General features: G+C 43.6%; 2 protein-coding genes across 3 annotated transcripts in view; both read left to right on the top strand.

Moving 5' to 3' along the window:
* The window catches only part of LOC107395521 (zinc finger protein 652-B-like), a 36907-nt gene extending 29916 nt beyond the window's left edge, over positions 1-6991 (top strand). For both annotated transcript variants that reach the window (XM_070548147.1, XM_070548146.1), the window contains exon 4: positions 5558-6991. In XM_070548147.1, the coding sequence (XP_070404248.1) occupies positions 5558-6636 (1079 nt within the window). In that variant the 3' untranslated portion in view covers positions 6637-6991. The remainder of the gene's footprint in view (positions 1-5557) is intronic.
* Positions 6992-7165: 174 nt separating this feature from the next.
* LOC139066136 (gastrula zinc finger protein XlCGF8.2DB-like) lies at positions 7166-15184 on the top strand. The gene is made up of 2 exons (XM_070548153.1): positions 7166-10237; positions 12682-15184. Exons 1-2 carry the CDS (start codon positions 10228-10230, stop codon positions 13776-13778), a joined length of 1107 nt encoding a protein of 368 aa, XP_070404254.1. The 5' UTR covers positions 7166-10227; the 3' UTR covers positions 13779-15184.
* Positions 15185-15638: the final 454 nt, after the last annotated feature.

Genomic DNA, 15638 nt, shown 5'->3' with positions numbered 1-15638 from the left:
GAAACTGTTGGGATTTAAAATGGGCCTGTTGTACAAATAACTTGTAAATGATTATTCCTCACTTTTGTCTTAACCAAAGAAATTCAAGTAATTGAGCAAAAACATTTATTTTTAACACTACAGTTTATAAAACAGGGCGCAAAGTGTCGGCACATGTATGTATGTCGATGGTCCGCCCCAACCAAACCAAGAGACACAGACGTCAGGGAGGCCAAGGTTGTGTCCGACAGTCTCTGCAGCTCTCTGGGCACCACGCCTCACTCAGCTGTCTCCAATGATCCAAATGGCTATGGAGAAAAAATAACAGGTTTGGCCTAGCTGTTTAAAGTACAAAACCATTCATGAAGTGGTCAAGACAAGTACTTGGAACTTACACGCTGCGTTGTGTAGCTGACGTTGGAGACACACAGGCTGCCATGGTGACCTTTTAATAGATCTAAGAAAAAAATGTAATAAAAGAATGAAACTTAAAAACTCCCAGACCTCATGTCATATTTACTCATCAGCTATGGCTGATTTGTTTGGATCACAGTGAGTTACACTAATTCTAATATATTTTTATTTCTATTATACATACATACTTTTTAACTGTTATTTTCACATGACTGTTATCAGGCTCTCTTGTTCTGGTTCTGATGATAACTCTGTGTCTTCCAGTAAGTTATCTTGTGCTTACTTCATCTGTATAATGTCTCTTTACTTTTGGTAAATTGTACTGAGTCCAGAATAAAGGCTAGTTGGCTGTACAAGATACAAACAAGTATTACGTTTTGGAAATATATGAAACACCGCCAGCATCTGTTAGAGCCTGTGGCGGGGTGCTGAGGGCCGGCTCCAGCCCAGGAATGAGCTCTACACGCCGGCCGGGAGGGTTTGAAACACCGCCAGCCTCTCCTCTGCTGGCTGTTCATTCTGTTATGGTTACCGGTGCTTGTGTTGCAATGTGAAACGCTTGGTCTCAGATTTTGTAAGAAAGATAATAAAATGTCCCCCCAAAATACGACTTAAATATATTTTCTCTTCTTCATGATACATTTAATGGCTGGTGCGACTCAGGAGTGATAGCGCCAAAAAAAACTACTGAAAACTTGCTCAAAGCAAAATGTTTTCATTACGGAAATAAATTATAAACTTACCGATTTAAAACTTTTTTAATACAGGTACTTCTCACGAACAGGCGCAGAAAACCTCCACCTAAACTCCGTGTAAGGTTCAGGTCGATGGGTGTTCCAGTTAGCTCCGGTTGGGTTGAAGCTAGGTGGCTACATCCGTTAGCTCGGCTCCCACCTCCGCTTTAGCTTTGGGTTAGCCAGGGTTAGCTTCAGGTTAGCTCGTAGCTAGTTCGCCTGGGTGTCGTCACTCGAGCCCAGCCTTACAGCCACACCCTCAGCGCCTCCTCTCTTCCCTTTTATGGAATTGTCTGGGCTGGACGGAACCTGTGACACGGTCAAAATGGCGGTGGTGGACACCTCCCATTATGGACAGATAACGTGAAATTGAAGCCTATGGAATCGAATTGTCCAGTATATGTACAGTCTATGGTATGGACCCCATTAACGCATTTCTGTGGCAGCCTGCCCCCCAATTTTATTTGCACATTAAACACTTCCACCAACGACATTCCACGTAAACGCACACTCATGGCCTTGGTAGTAAGCACAAGTTCTAATTTCCCTCTGGGGTTAATAAAGTATCTTTGAATTTGATACAACAGCATTTTCCCAGGTGCTGGTGCCCACTTCCAATTTTAATCTGCACTTAGACACAGAGGGCTGTGGGTGGAAGAGGGGTGGTGTGGTGGCATCAGCTGGCATAGGCCAGACGATACCTGCACTGCCCACTCACCACAGCCACGAATACACCTCATCAATACGCACCAACACTGTATTGGAGCAGGCGGAGGGTGACTAGTGGTCTTAGCAGACCTCTGTTGTCGCTTGGCTTCCCGGGGCTGGAGGCTAGGAGGGGGATCTGGCCATCTGGTTGGGGTCTGGGTGGAGGGTCGTTTTTCTCTGCGTTGGGCGGGGGAGTCTGCTCATCAGCACCCCAGCAGAAGGGGTCAAACTCTAAGAACCGGTGATGGTTGTACCCTTTGTGCAGCAGTACCGGGACTAGAGTGAATATGGTGTGTATGGGGAGTATGAGTGGTTGTCTGGCGTGCCTTTTTGTGAGTCTTAGGTTGTATGTGTATGTGTGAGCATGAGGGAGGGAGTGTGTGACTGTGTTTGTGTATGACTGTATATGTCTGCTGAGGCCTTTGACTCCTCCCCTCTCCTGGGACTTCTTTTGCTGCTATACATCTTCGCCTCCCCTCCCCTCCCCCTGTCACACTTGGTGTGGAGTGTTGTGCCTTGGTCTGCCTGAGTGTTCGCGGCTCCCGGGTCAGGGGGTTTAAGATTTTTAGCGTCTGCCTGATTAATCCCGGTGGCTGCCTGGTGGGATCTGGGCCCCTGGGCTCTGTTGGGTCCCCGGCGTGGCTGGTTGCCCCTGGGTCCCGTGTCGCTGGGTTCGGGGCTCAGCCGGCTTGGGGGTAGGAGGCTGTGGGCTTGCCGCTTATATCTCCCGGGACTCTGCTGGTTGTGGCCCCCCGGGGAAATCCTCTGCGCCTCTCGAGGGGGGGCAAGGGCGTTTCTGGTCGCAGTCTCCCTGGGGTCCCTGCGCTCTGGGGCAGCTCCTGGATCTCTGAGACTTGGAGCTCCTTCCATCTCCTACGCATCTTTGGGGGGCAGATCTGTGGCCCCTCAACACTCTCTATTGCAGAGATTCCCAAAGTGTGGTGCGCGCACCCCCGGGGGTGTGCGTGCTGCCGCTAGGAGGTGCGCGTGCTGCCCCTAGGAGGTGCGCGAGGTGAAAAGTGTAATGGCTGCAGAGCTCAGAGAAGTCTGTCATATGTCACCATTAGCGTAGCCAGAAACTCATTTGTGGGTGGGCCTAAGAAAAAGTACGTGGGCCCAATAAATGTAATTGAAAACAAGTATATTTTTGCGTGCGCGTGTCCTCCACATGTGCCCTAGCTTCATAATAACAATGCGCCGAGCTTCAGCACTCTGGCCTGCGCACGCCGATATGTTCCGTATTTGATCATTTTTAACGGTGTTGGAGGAATATGAAGGTGGCGAGTCATTCTGGCAGATTGTAATTAACACCCTGTCTCATGCAGGTGTTCTGACATTGTAAACCTCACACACAGAACATTGTGGATGTAACAAAATAAATCAAGAAATGATTCCCATTCAGGCTATCAACAGCACGCTGAAGATCTGAAGTTCAGAGTGCGTCTGTCAGAGGTCAGACGCGTTCCAGCGGAACCACGGCTCACGGGTGCACATGTGAGCACATCTGGGCTGGGCAGAAGTAATTTTACAACATTGGTTTAAATAGCGCCATTAACGAGACGCGGTGACTGGAGCGGCTCATGGAGCTGTGCCGTGCGCGCGCGCACACACACACACACACACAGATTCAATAAGCGTGCAAACTCCGGCGCGCCGTCAGACTGAAGGCAGAAATGAGCGCTGCCTCCTCTGTGATAAAAACTTTTAAGAGGTTTTATAACATTTTTCATTCCAGGTCAAATTAAGATATTAGCTTCTATTTTTGGATGACGTATTAAAGTCGGGTCCGCTCCAGCCAGTGACTCCGAACCTGACTACAACTCATGTTACTGCAGCATTTGTTATTCCGGTCCGCGTGGCAGCGGATCGCAGATTCAGCCACACCATAAAACAGCAATAAGTCAGTCTGAGGCAAAAGTGAACCTCATGGCTATATCTTTTCCATCTTTTCCCCTATAGACATTTGATTACGCACAAGTAGGTGACCAGTTCAGGTTTACGCAGAGCAGAAGGAAGGAGAGCGCTCTGGCCGCACAGGTTAAACGTTCCTACTTTAAGAAAACTGTTAAATTGCATTGTTTATGTGCTACCTGGGCACTCTAAATATTTATTTAAAATTAAATCAAAGGAAATTGTAATGGTATCAAATGTTTATTAATTACTATTTAAAAAATGAAAGTGATGGGGAAAAAGGTTGATTATATTTTTTAACCCTGTCTGTTTAGCTTGACGTCTGATATATATATATATATATATATATATATATATATATATATATATATATATATATATATATATATATATATATATATATATATATATAATGTGTGTGTGTGTGTGTGTATGTATGTATGTATAGCCATATATATAGCCATGCCCTGATGTGGGGGCTGGGGGGTGCGTCGACATGGTCGGGACATAGAAGGGGGTGCGCGGCTAAATAAGTTTGGGAACCACTGCTCTATTGGATGCTCCTATAGAGAAACTTTACATATACAAGCGCAGGTACGCACACAGGTGCTCACATGGTGCTCTCATAAGTATGGACTTGGGCACGTTCAACACATGTCTTAAGGCTGTGGTTGGCACTTAATGCACTGTGATTTGTTATCGTGATTGTTCAGTAAAACAATGTTTTTATATTTCCTCATCAGGGTGACGCAGTGATAGCTTGCTCCTGTTGTATTGCTGTGTGTCCCTTTTCTTTTTCTTTTCTCTCCTTCTACAGGTCTAGAAGCAGACTCTGTTCATCATTGATTGTTTGTTTTAGTGGAACCGCTCCCCCCCCCCCCTGCCTTTTGTCTCTTCCTTTCTCTTTCACCTCTGTCTCCGTGTCTGGTTGGAATTACAGGCATTCAAAAAACAATAACGATAAAGTTTTAAGTATCGGGCGTGACAATAAAAGCAGAAACTTTGATGCTCCACCTGAGAGTAAATCTGTAAGGCTTGTCATCAGCATTCAGACATTAATTCCGTTTGCTTCACAGCCAGACAGGACATGGTAAAAAAAAAAATTTAAAAAGCTTGCTTACGCACAAAACGGGGTCTGAATACTGCGTAAGCAACTTTCCACGCAAACTTTGGGATTTATGAAAGAAAACTTAGCGGGAAAATGTGCGCAACTTTAAGTTGACTAAGGACCTTGCTTACACACATTTTGGACATGGAGAGCACCTGCAGTTCTGCTGCTGAGAAGGATAAAATTATGAAATCCTGTGGTTGTGCTGGGGTTGGCTTTTTGTTAGCCCCAAGACTTTCTGCCAGATTTCTAATCTGGGTTTTTGTCTTTATTCACCTGGAGTCTAGCTGAGCAATAACATCCATTCTAACCTTCTTGTTGCCAAAGACGATAACTTCAGCATTATCAGTGTTTAGTTGAAGGAAGTTTGACTGCATCCATTTGTTTACTTGTTCTAGGCACTGACAGAGTGAGTCCAGTGGCCGATGGTCACTAGGTGATTGGGCTAGGTAGATCTGGTTGTCATCAGCATAGCTATGATAGGTGATGTTATTATGACCTGACCTAGGGGGACCATGTAGAGATTAAAGAGCGTTCCTAGAATTTAGCCTTGGGGGACCTCACATGTCATGGTGATCTGCTTTGATTTGTAGTTTCTAATAGAGACATCATAGCCCCTGTCTTATTATACAACTGTTATATGTGTGAATATAAGGTTACAAAGGTTGGTCATTCACATCACGTGTTTCTGTGTTTCCTACAGTTGTCCAAAAGATGGCGCTGGTTAAAGAAGAAGATCCTGAAGACCAGAGTGTTGATGTAGACCAGCAGAACCCAGAGCACCTCCACATAAAGGAGGAAGAGGAGGAACTCTGGACCAGTTTGGAGAGAGAGCAGCTCCATTCGAAGGAGACTGATGCCGTCAGATTTCCATTCTCTGCAGTTTCTATAAAGAGTGAGGATGATGCAGGGAAACCTGTGTTATCACAGCTTCATCATCAAATAGAAGACAGAGATGTTCCAACCAGCAGCTCAGCTGACCAGATGGCAGCAGGAACAGGTGGAGAAGCAGAAAATAGCAGGAATTCAGATCTAAACCCTCATGAACAGACATCTGACTCTGAGCTGTCAGACTTCTGGCCTGAAACTGGAGAAAGAGACAATGACTCAATCTTTAGCTGCCCAGAGTGTGGTAAACAATTTGTCCAAAAGTGGTCTCTCCAGATACATTTGAGGGTGATGGGTCATTCAGAAATAAGTTCTTCAGATGGTTTGGTTAATAAGAAATTTGATAGTGTGAAGCAACTCGTAGACTCATGCAGGAAACTGAAATCATATAGGTGTGATTACTGTGGAAAACGATTTGTTTCAAAATCACATTTAGAGAGTCATGAGATTTTCCACACAGAACAAAAACCTTTTGTTTGTGAACTCTGTGGACAAAGATTTACTAAAAAGCGGAGTTTAAACAAACACTTGAGATCCCACTCAGGACAGAAACCTTTTGCTTGTGAGCTCTGTGAACAAAGATTTGGTGAGAAGGCATATTTAACCCGTCACATGAACGTCCACACAGAACATAAACCCTTTGCTTGTGAGCACTGTGGACAAAAATTTAGCAGAAAAGAATATTTAACCCGTCACATGAGTGTCCACACAGGACAGAAGCTTTATATTTGTGGCCACTGTGGAAAAAGGTTTTACAAAAGAGCCCACTTAAAGACTCACGTCAGCATCCACACAGGACAGAAGCCTTTTGCTTGTGAGCTTTGTGGAAAGAGATTTAGTCAAAAGTTCAATTTAAACAAACACATGAGTCTCCATAAAACACAAAAAAATTAAGTTAACAAGAGTATCTAAAGGACCCTTGTAGTCTTTACATCCAAGATGTCAGTTTTGTACTCCTGGTGGCAGTCCTCTACCCTAGATCAGAGCTACATTAGGTCCATAAGCCACCTCTTTCTGGCCAGAGAGCCACATATTTCAAACTATGTCCAATGCTTAACGGGACAGATTACGATAAGCTCGTCCACGCTTTTGTCTCTTCTTGAATAAAAACTACAATGCAATCCACATTGGGATCCCTGAAAAAAAGCATTCAGAGACTACATTATATCAGAACTGTGCTACTAGGATCCTGATGAGGGTGTGTGTGTGTGTGTGAGACAAATAAATTAATATAAGGAGCTTTATCAAATTGGCTGGTATTTTCTTTTTTAATGACACAATTTAGATCTGCCAGTGTAGGGATGCTAAGCTGGGCGGTGTAAAGGTTTAATTAATGAACCATAAGACATGAGACTCCATAGTAAATATGAATTCAATCTTGTGGTTCTTTGGGTAATTTTAACCAGAAGATTGGAACTTTTTATTGCAGTGATTTTGTAACACTTCGTATTAACTGAGAGACAAGAGAAGAGGGTCACTCTTAAAACGTTTAAGAAGACGTATTTCTAAACAATATTAAATGAGACTAACTCTAAATTCTAAGTGAATGGATGGATCTTGGTGTGAATGAGACGTGAGATGAATGGTGTATGTGTGAGTGATGTTTGTCATCAGAACTCTCGTATCCGGAGAAGCAAGTCTGAATGATGTTGTGACGTTTTGCTTTTAAGCTATGATCGGAGTTTCATAAACACATAAGACTCCATATTTGTCCCTCTACACATACCCTTCAGGATGAGACCTCCATACAGATCCAGACTGCAAGGTCCTCGAACCCCCCTTTCGATACCGGTGTCAATGAAACAGTGTCAGCAGTACGACAGACTAGTCTTTGGATTGTCTCCAGGTAAAAAGCGACAGGTGGTTGATAGCGTCAGATGGACCCCCTTGGGGTCAGTGAGTCCAGCTTTTATTCTGAAAGGAACCGTTGCTTGGTTGGTAAAATGAAATAGATTTTATCCAGCTTGTTGGTTCTTTGCTTAAAAAGGAACTCCAGGTGGCCGGTCCAATACTTCACTTAGAATGCGGTGAACTGCAGAGAACTGAACTAAGATGGCGTGGGACTGGTTTTATTAATCTGGATGTTTTGATTTCTGGTCGAATCAAAGTTGGCAGATTTATAAACACCACAGAGACTATGCCACGCTTCAGAAAGGAAGGTTCTGATTGGATGAGTAAACAATGTGTCATGCGTTTACATTACGTGTAGTCAGAATGTCTAGTGCAGCTAGATTAAAGTCATATTACTTATTAAAGAATATTAATCATAGCATTGTCATTTCACAGATTGGTCAACATTATATTATTGACTAACACTTTGTTTGATTAGCTTTATTAAAGATAGAGTTCTTTGATTTATTAAAAGGAAAGAGTCCTTTGTCTTCATTCTTCTCTTGAGCTGGAAAGAAAGCAGTTTAGAAGCAAATGCATGACCTTGAGGCAGTCTCATGCAGATTAGTTCTGTGTCAGAGGCATCTGTGGAGAGAGGGTAAATAACCTTCGGTGGAATAGCACCTTCATCACGTTACAGCGGGATGTGCTCTGCCGTCCTGGTACCAGTCAGTAAACAAGAAGGACCTGGGTGCAACACGCAGAAACAGATAGCGTCAGGCCAGGTGTCAGACTCCTCCCTTATTTGGAAATGATGCAATAGCATTCCGGAACTGAAGGGGGTGCTATAACTAATATCACCTAAAACACAAGATTGTGGAGGACGGAGAGGTTCGTTGATTAAACCCTAACCCAACACTTGCCATTATTATTTATTCAAGCCTTTATTGGTAAACTGTTTAAGATGTGGCAGAGTGGCTGAATTGCTCCACCTACTGCCACCTCCCCTTGATTATGGAGCCAGCCAATCAGGGCCCTTGTGGCTTCCTTTAAATGGCTTACCTGGTCAGGTGTGTTTAGACTTTTGATTGCTTTCACTTCATTAGGCTTTTTGTTGCTACCCCCTCCCTTCCACAAGCTGAGGGGGGTGGCGGAGCTTGGGGCTTCTCCGTCTGTCCCAAGCAGTGCATAAGGAAGGGCCTAACTGAGAAGCAGCCAGTTTGGGACGGCGCACATGGATCCATTGGTGGAGGCGCATACTGAGCCAAAGGAGCCACTGTGGCAGGCTAGGAAGGTGCTGGAACATCTGTTGGACAGAGAGCTGTCAGTGTTGATCTGCTGGAGTTGTGGGACCAGAAGGAGCTCTGTTGAGGCCACAACCCAAACAGCTGAGTGGTTTGGCAGGCAGGCCTTTGAGTGGGCCATCAATTCTTGGTACTAGGGTGGATGAACCACATTCCTCCACTCTCAGGACTGCCTCCACAACAGCCAAAAGGACTGTATTTAATGCCTCTCTTTTAATCTGTGTAGTTATAACTGTCTTATCCTTTCATTCCCATTTGGAGACTGCCGGTGGTCGGTGCTTTTCTCCTCCCCCAGTGTGGCGTGAGAAATCTTTATATTTTGGAGTATAAATTCAGGCTTTGTTGTGTAGCAAATTATATTTATCTTTAATTTTAACCCTTTGGTGCATAATGGTCACTACAGTGGACAGGTACTCAAAATTGTTATTTATTTTTGCTATTAAGCACAGCTGTTGAAGACTTTATTGCATGTGAGCCCCTCCATTTGTGCTTCAGCAAGTCAAGCCAACACATTTCATGTTCAGAACGCACACTGTCCCCTGAGTTGGACATGTAATAAACTATTTGTAAATTAACAAAATTTTACAAAAGATATTTGTTGAAATTTGTTTCATTCACACCTAAATATGAATGAAAAAAATTGTTTAAAAAATCGTGGTTGAAGATTTCATTATTCATGCATCAAAGGGTTAACATAGAACAGACTATTAACAATTGTAAACTCGTAACAGCCATAGTTCATATGGTCTGACAACTGGCCCGACGCCAGAAACTCCTCCCTGACAAGTAAAACATAATCCACTGGAGTGCCAAGCCAGTTATTCCTGTAAGCCCCGCCCATTCACTCCAGTGACAGATGTGCTTTACCACCTCCAGACCGGTAGGTGGCGGAAATGATCACCAACCGCCACAAAGCAGATGGGAGAAGCTCCTCCAGAAGCTCGCAGACTGTAGCAGCAGAAGCTGCAAACCATCACCAGGCTGTGAAAACCTCAACAACTTGGTGGAGATCTGTCCAGAACCAGGGAAGATATTCTGCAGTCTTCGTGACAATCGGAGCTCCAGAATCAGTTTCTGGGTCAGAGAAGCTTTTCTCTAGACTTCCTGACCTCTGGATCTGCTGCAGATTGAAGAGGTTCCCTCTATCAGACTCGGTCATCTGAGTTGGTCATGATGCCGGTCAGGATCGCTGCTCACTCTCTGATCCATCCTGCTCACACTCTCCGACGGAAAAGCCTCAGAACGTCGTCAGCTGCTTTGTTTCTGTTGCAGCTGTTAGCTAAACACGGCTAAATCAGACCTGCTACCACTTGAGGATCTGGGACTGAGTCATCATCTGGATCTGGACAACATGGATACAGGTATACAACTACTATTGTGTGTGTACTTAGGGGTATCATGAATGGTGAATTTGTGACTGAAGGGCAGCATGAGTCGTCAGAGCTAGCAGCTAGCTCCCCAGAGGCATGATTTGTAATCGTAGGATGTCCTAGGAAGGTCCCGCCTTTCTCTTCTCTGAGTGGCTACAATAGCTCTCCTATGATTGGCTATTTCATTTAGCAGCAAACCGTCTTCCCAAAGCGCAGACCTGGCGCAGACTACTGATGGTATTGATGTACATACAGTTCCTCAAAAATGTAGCATATTGTGATAAAGTTCATTATTGTCTCTAATGAACTGATAAACATTAGACTTTCATATATGTATTAGATTAATTACACACAACTGAAGTAGTTCAAGCCTTTTATTGTTTCTAATATTGATGATTTTGGCATACAGCTCATGAAAACCCAAAATTCTTATCTAAAAAAAATAGCATATAATGAAAAAGTTCTCTAAACGAGCTATTAACCTAATCATCTGAATCAACTAACACCTGCAAAAGATTCTTGAGGCTTTTAAAAACTCCCAGCCTGGTTCATTACTCAAAACTGCAATCATGGGTAGGACTGCCAACCTGACTGCTCTCCAGAAGGCCATCATTGACACCCTCAAGCAAGAGGGTAAGACGGTAAGACACAAAGAAATTTCTGAACGAATAGGCTGTTCCCAGAGTGCAGCATCAAGGCGCCTCTGTGGGAAGGAAAAAGTGTGGCAGAAAACGCTGCACAACAAGAAAAGGTGACTGCACCCTGAAGAAAGATAGAGGAGAAGGACCAATTCCAGACCTTGGGGCACCTGCGGAAGCAGTGGACTGAGTCTGGAGTAGAAACATCCAGAGCCACTGTGTACAGGCGTGTGCAGGAAATGGGCCACAGGTGCCGCATTCCCCAGGTCAAGCCACTTTTGAACCAAAAACAGCGGCAGAAGCGCCTGACCTGGGCTACAGAGAAGCAGCACTGGACTGTTGCTCAGTGGTCCAAAAGTACTTTTTTCAGATGAAAGCAAATTGTGCACGTCATTCAGAAATCAATGTGCCAGAGTCTGGAGGAAGACTGGGCTGAGGGAAATGCCAAAAGGCCTGAAGTCCAGTGTCAAGTACCCACAGTCAGTGATGGTCTGGGGTGCCATATCAGCTGCTGGTGTTGGTCCACTGTGTTTTATCAAGGGCAGGGTCAATGCAGCTAGCTATCAGGAGATTTTGGAGCACTTCATGCTTCCATCTGCTGAAAAGCTTTATGGAGATGAAGATTTTATTTTTCTGCACGACCTGGCACCTGCTCACAGTGCCAAAACCACTGGTAAATGGTTTACTCACCATGGTATTACTGTGCTCAATTGGCCTGCCAACTCTGACCTGAACCCCATAGAGAATCTGTGGGATATTGTGAAGAGAAAGTTGAGAGACGGAAGACCCAACACTCTGGATGAGCTTAAGGCCACTATCGAAGCATCCGGGGCCTCCATAACACCTCAGCAGTGCCACAGGCTGATTGCCTCCATGCCACGCCGTAGAACCCCCGTGGTTCTACCAGCTGATTGTTTGCTAAGGATCTCCGAGCCCTATTTGGAGTATATACAGGAATGAGATCTGACATGTATTTTGGTCCCATGCCACTGAGTGATTTATAAACTAGTAGGAGCACTTTGAAATCTATTCCAGTGTAGGGATCTAAGAACAGGAGTGATGTGCTCTGTTCTCTTAGTTCTTGTTAAGACTCTAGCAGCAGCACTCTGAACAAGCTGCAGTTGTTTCACAGCTTTTTTTTTTTTGGGAAGACCAGTTAGGAGACCATTGCAATAGTCCAGCCGACTAGAAATAAAAGCATGAGTAAGTTTCTCTAAGTCTGTCTGGACATGAGACCTCTGACTCTTAATATTTGACGAAGGTGATAAAACGCTGATTTAGTTATAGCCTTAATATGTCCAGAGAAACTCAGGTCTGAGTCAATGATAACACCTAGATTTCTAATCTGGGTTTTTGTCTTTATTCACCTGGAGTCTAGCTGAGCAATAACATCCATTCTAACCTTCTTGTTGCCAAAGACAAAAACTTCAGTCTTGTCTTTGTTTAGTTGAAGGAAGTTTGACTGCATCAATTTGTTTACGTGTTCTAGGCACTGACAGAGTGAGTCCAGTGGCCGATGGTCACTAGGTGATAGGGCTAGGTAGATCTGGTTGTCATCAGCATAGCTATGATAGGTGATGTTGTTATTATGACCTGACCTAGGGGGACCATGTAGAGATTAAAGAGTGTTCCTAGAATTTAGCCTTGGGGGACCTCACATGTCATGGTGATCTGCTTTGATTTGTAGTTTCTAATAGAGACAACATAGCCCCTGTCTTATTATACAACTGTTATATGTGTGAACATAAGGTTACAAAGGTTGGTCACTCACATCACGTGTTTCTGTGTTTCCTACAGTTGTCCAAAAGATGGTGCTGGTTAAAGAAGAAGATCCTGAAGACCAGAGTGTTGATGTAGACCAGCAGAACCCAGAGCACCTCCACATAAAGGAGGAAGAGGAGGAACTCTGGACCAGTTTGGAGAGAGAGCAGCTCCATTCGAAGGAGACTGATGCCGTCAGATTTCCATTCTCTGCAGTTTCTATAAAGAGTGAGGATGATGCAGGGAAACCTCTATCACAGTTTCATCATCAGCAAATAGAAGACAGAGATGTTCCAACCAGCAGTTCAGCTGACCAGATGACAGCAGGAACAGATGGAGAAGCAGAAAATAGCAGAAATTCAGATCTAAACCCTCATGAACAGACATCTGACTCTGAGCTGTCAGACTTCTGGCCTGAAACTGGAGAAAGAGACAATGACTCAGTCTTTAGCTGCCCAGAGTGTGGTAAACAATTTGTCCAAAAGTGGTCTCTCCAGATACATTTGAGGGTGATGGGTCATTCAGAAATAAGTTCTTCAGATGGTTTGGTTAATAAGAAATTTGATGAAGTGGAGCAACCCGTAGACTCACGCAGGAAACTGGAATCATATAGTTGTGATTACTGTGGAAAACGATTTGTTTCAAAATCACATTTAGAGAGTCATGAGATTGTCCACTTACAACAAAAACCTTTTGTTTGTGAACTCTGTGGACAAGGATTTGGTCAAAAACCAAGTTTAAACAAACACCTGAGATCCCACTCAGGACAGAAACCTTTTGCTTGTGAGCTCTGTGGTCAAAGATTTGGTGAGAAGGCATATTTAACCCGTCACATGAACGTCCACACAGAACATAAACCCTTTGCTTGTGGGCACTGTGGAATAAGATTTAGCAGAAAAGAATATTTAACCCGTCACATGAGTGTCCACACAGGACAGAAGCTTTATGTTTGTGGCCACTGTGGAAAAAGGTTTTACAAAAGAGCCCACTTAAAGACTCACGTCAGCATCCACACAGGACAGAAGCCTTTTGCTTGTGAGCTTTGTGGAAAGAGATTTAGTCAAAAGTTCAATTTAAACAAACACATGAGAGTCTCCATAAAACACACAAAAAATAATTTAACGAGTATCTAAAGGACCCTTGTAGTCTTTACATCCAAGATGTCAGTTTTGTACTCCTGGTGGCAGTCCTCTACCCTAGATCAGAGCTACATTAGGTCCATAAGCCACCTCTTTCTGGCCAGAGAGCCACATATTTCAAACTATGTCCAATGCTTAGCGGGACAGATTACGATAAGCTCGTCCACGCTTTTGTCTCTGCTTGAATAAAAACTACAATGCAATCCACATTGGGATCCCTGAAAAAAAGCATTCAGAGACTACATTATATCAGAACTGTGCTACTAGGATCCTGATGAGGGTGTGCACTTATGAGCATATCACCCCCATTCTGAAAAATCTTCATTGGATCCCAGTTTCATTCAGAATTGAATACTAAGTTTCTCTAATCTCTTATCGGTGCATTCATGCTCCCTCTTATTTAAAGGAACTCCTCACCTTCGTATTCTCCGGTCTGCAACAACAACTACACCCTAAATCCCCAGAACCAAGCTCTGCTGCATGGGAGATTGGGCCTTTTCACCCGCTGCTCCAATGCTTTGGAACGGCCTACCCATCCACCTGAGAGCCCCACAAACTGTAGATGCTTTTAAATGAAATGTTTAAGCCTGGGGCTCAGAAGCGCCGCGGTTTTGGGTAGTCAAATGGTCACACAGGAATCACTACGCCGCTTAACGCTTCTTGGAAAGTAGCCCGATAGTCACATTACGCGGGATTTGAGAACATGAAGCGGAAAGTGACTTTTTTGTTGTAAAGGAATCAGATTTGCTGTCGTGTTTTGTGAGACTAATTCGCGTTTTATTTGTTACGTTTGTTTTTTGAGAGGTTTTTGTTTGGCATTATTTTTATAATGCCCTCCATCTGTTTACTTGTTTGCTTGTTTTTAGAACCTTTTTTATGAAAGTTAAACCCACTATCATGTTTCTTATGTTACCCCCTGCTTCACATTTAACAACACATGTCGGGGTCGTAACACGGAATTTGGGATTTTCATTAATTGTTTGAGTCATCAAAAATTAAAGAAGTAAGTATTTGAAATATATCAGTCTGTTCAATGGATGCATCTAGTATACAAGTTTAACTTTCTGAATGGAATTAAATAAACTTTTTCATTATTTTGTAATTTTGCGACCGGCACCATTAGATGTCACTACTGGGTCAACAGAATCGCAACACAAGTAGAGGCATACGTGTGTGTGTGTGTGTGTGTGTGTGTGTGTGTGTGTGTGTGTGTGTGTGTGTGTGTGTGTGTGTGTGTGTGTGTGTGTGTGTGTGTGTGTGTGGGTGTGTGTATGTGTGACAAATAAAAATATGAATATAAGGAGCTTTATTAAATTGGCTGGTATTTTCTTTTTTAATGACACAATTTAGATCTGCCAGTGTAGGGATGCTAAGCTGGGCGGTGTAAAGGTTTAATTAATGAACCATAAGACATGAGACTCCATAGTAAATATGAATTCAATCTTGTGGTTCTTTGGGTAATTTTAACCAGAAGATTGGAACTTTTTATTGCAGTGATTTTGTAACACTTCGTATTAACTGAGAGACAAGAGAAGAGGGTCACTCTTAAAACGTTTAAGAAGACTTATTTCTAAACAATATTAAACGAGACTAACTCTAAATTCTAAGTGAATGGATGGATCTTGGTGTGAATGAGACGTGAGATGAATGGTGTATGTGTGAGTGATGTTTGTCATCAGAACTCTCGTATCCGGAGAAGCAAGTCTGAATGATGTTGTGACGTTTTGCTTTTAAGCTATGATCGGAGTTTCATAAACACATAAGACTCCATATTTGTCCCTCTACACATACCCTTCAGGATGAGACCTCCATACAGATCCAGACTGCAAGGTCCTCGAACCCCCCTTTCGATAC

Source organism: Nothobranchius furzeri, chromosome 2 (assembly GCF_043380555.1).
Source record: "Nothobranchius furzeri strain GRZ-AD chromosome 2, NfurGRZ-RIMD1, whole genome shotgun sequence".
Lineage (NCBI taxonomy): Eukaryota > Metazoa > Chordata > Actinopteri > Cyprinodontiformes > Nothobranchiidae > Nothobranchius > Nothobranchius furzeri.
The sequence above is the reverse complement of the archived record's forward strand: the minus strand, read 5'-3'. Positions and strand labels throughout refer to the sequence as shown.